At 48.8% G+C, this 1,979-nt stretch overlaps 1 protein-coding gene across 1 annotated transcript; it reads right to left on the reverse strand.

Moving 5' to 3' along the window:
* Positions 1 to 145: 145 nt before the first annotated feature.
* Positions 146 to 1,630, reverse strand: LOC100898686 (uncharacterized). Its single transcript, XM_003740544.1, has one exon. It carries the CDS (start codon positions 1,628 to 1,630, stop codon positions 146 to 148), a length of 1,485 nt encoding a protein of 494 aa, XP_003740592.1.
* Positions 1,631 to 1,979: the final 349 nt, after the last annotated feature.

Here is a 1,979-nt window from a genome sequence, read left to right on the forward strand (position 1 = left end):
ACTGAGAACATCATGAGTAGAGCCCGGACCTTCATGCACTAAAAAGAGTGGAATTATGCATGCAATTATGCATTGAAAATGGCCGATATATGCGGTTACAAAGTCAATTTTATGCATTTGGGATTTCGCGTACAAGTCTCAATTTTCACGGGTTACAGTACACAATGAGGTGTTGCTTCAAATGGTCGAATGTGAGAGTCTGAATCCGATCGCCTAAGGTATGTTTCAAGATCGAGAAAGTCCTCTCCACGTCGACTGACGTTATAGGAGCGAATTTTAGCGACGCAAGCTCCGACGGCGAGTATTCGTCGATGCTCCCCTCGGACGGGTTTCCGCGGAGTATATCTGTCACCTTGTCCAGGCGATGCAAGTCGGGATTGTTGCTTAGAACAAGGTCGCACTTCCTGCGGATCTTTTCGCCGACGGCTCCGGGGGTTCTGCGGAGATCTAGAAGAGTTTTCTTGAAGATGTCAGTGCTATCCACAACTAGCGCTTCCTTTTTCACAAGCATCTCGATGCATCTGGGCAGAATACCAAAGTGAGCTTCAATGAAAGCTAGGTTCTCCTTGAGATTCGCGCTCTCCAGCAGATCCTTGACAACACGGATACTGGAGGCGTCGTTTTCATCAAGAGCTGCTACTACCGACGAGAACGCAACAAAGTTCGCAGAATAGTAGATGGCTGCTTCTATCCAGGTTCCCCATCGAGTGAGAATAGGCTGGGGTGGCAAAGCCGTACCAGGTGCTATTTCACGGAATAGGCTGACCCTCGCCGCCGATTTCCGGAAAACTTTCTTTCCGTTGGCAACTACCTTGTCGACATCAGGGAACAAGAGCCGCACCTCTTCTGCCACCCGATGAATAGCGTGTGCGACACACGTAATGTGTAGCATCCGCGGAAAGATGATTTTCAGTGCCGACCCGGCCTTCTTCATATAGGCAGCACCGTCTGTGACTAGGAGAAGCACTTTGTCGTGTCGAATCCCATCGGGCCCGAGTATCGCAAGCGAGTTCAACATGTGTTGAGCAATTATTCTTGAACTATTGGTTTTCCCTAGAGTTTCTGCATGGAGCAGAAAACTTTTCGTCCCTGACATTTCGAGCGTGCCCACAACCGTGTGAGCTACAAAACGTCCGGTCACGTCCGTGCTTTCGTCCATGGAGAGCCAAATCGGGTTTTCCTCGATATACTCCCGAATGTTGTTCAGTTTGTGCTCGTAGACGCTCTGAAGATACTTTTTGCGGAGGGTCGATGACGACGGTATCTGTTCGGAACAATATTTCCCGAGGAAATCTGTCAGTTTCGAATTCTCTAATTTCCAGAATGGGATACCGGCGGTAACAAAGGCTTCGCAGAGGTCGAGCTTGAACTGCGACTTCTTTCTGGAAACTTCCAGGAAAGAAGCGATCTGGATCAGACTGGTTGAACTTGACTGCTTCTTCTTGTTCAATAGCGACTTATGCTTCGCTCCATTGAGATGCTGCGAAACTTGCGATTTTCGCTCGGCGGGAACATCCCGCTCACACACTTTGCACAAGATCACGTGTCCATCGGTCGACAGAACTCCTTCTCCTGAAAGCTTCACCTTAGACCGGAGCTTCGATCCGTGAGATTCCTTGATTTTCGGCATTTTCACAAATACAGTGCTCGTGAACGAATCGCTTCTCAGCTGAACTTCTGTTTACGAGACATTGGACGTCGTCAGTCACCGACCAACGCGTGGTGCACACGCCACACGTTTGAGCAGATAGTGACCAGAGCAAGGTTTGGGCGAAAGCTCATGCATGGCTCTTCCAGGACCCCTCACGAGTCAGAAGTCCCTATGGGAGCGCTAAGAGCGATTGTAACGATTTATGCAGAATTATGTTCCGAACAACCATAAATGCATTTATTCCAAAAAACGCCGATTTATGCGTTTCTATGCATCTTATGCATTTTGCATGAAGGTCCGGGCTCTAATTATGACCGGGGAACCTTCG

The sequence above is a fragment of the Galendromus occidentalis genome, unplaced genomic scaffold, assembly GCF_000255335.2.
Source record: "Galendromus occidentalis unplaced genomic scaffold, Mocc_1.1 scf7180000077006, whole genome shotgun sequence".
In the NCBI taxonomy this organism is placed as follows: domain Eukaryota; kingdom Metazoa; phylum Arthropoda; class Arachnida; order Mesostigmata; family Phytoseiidae; genus Galendromus; species Galendromus occidentalis.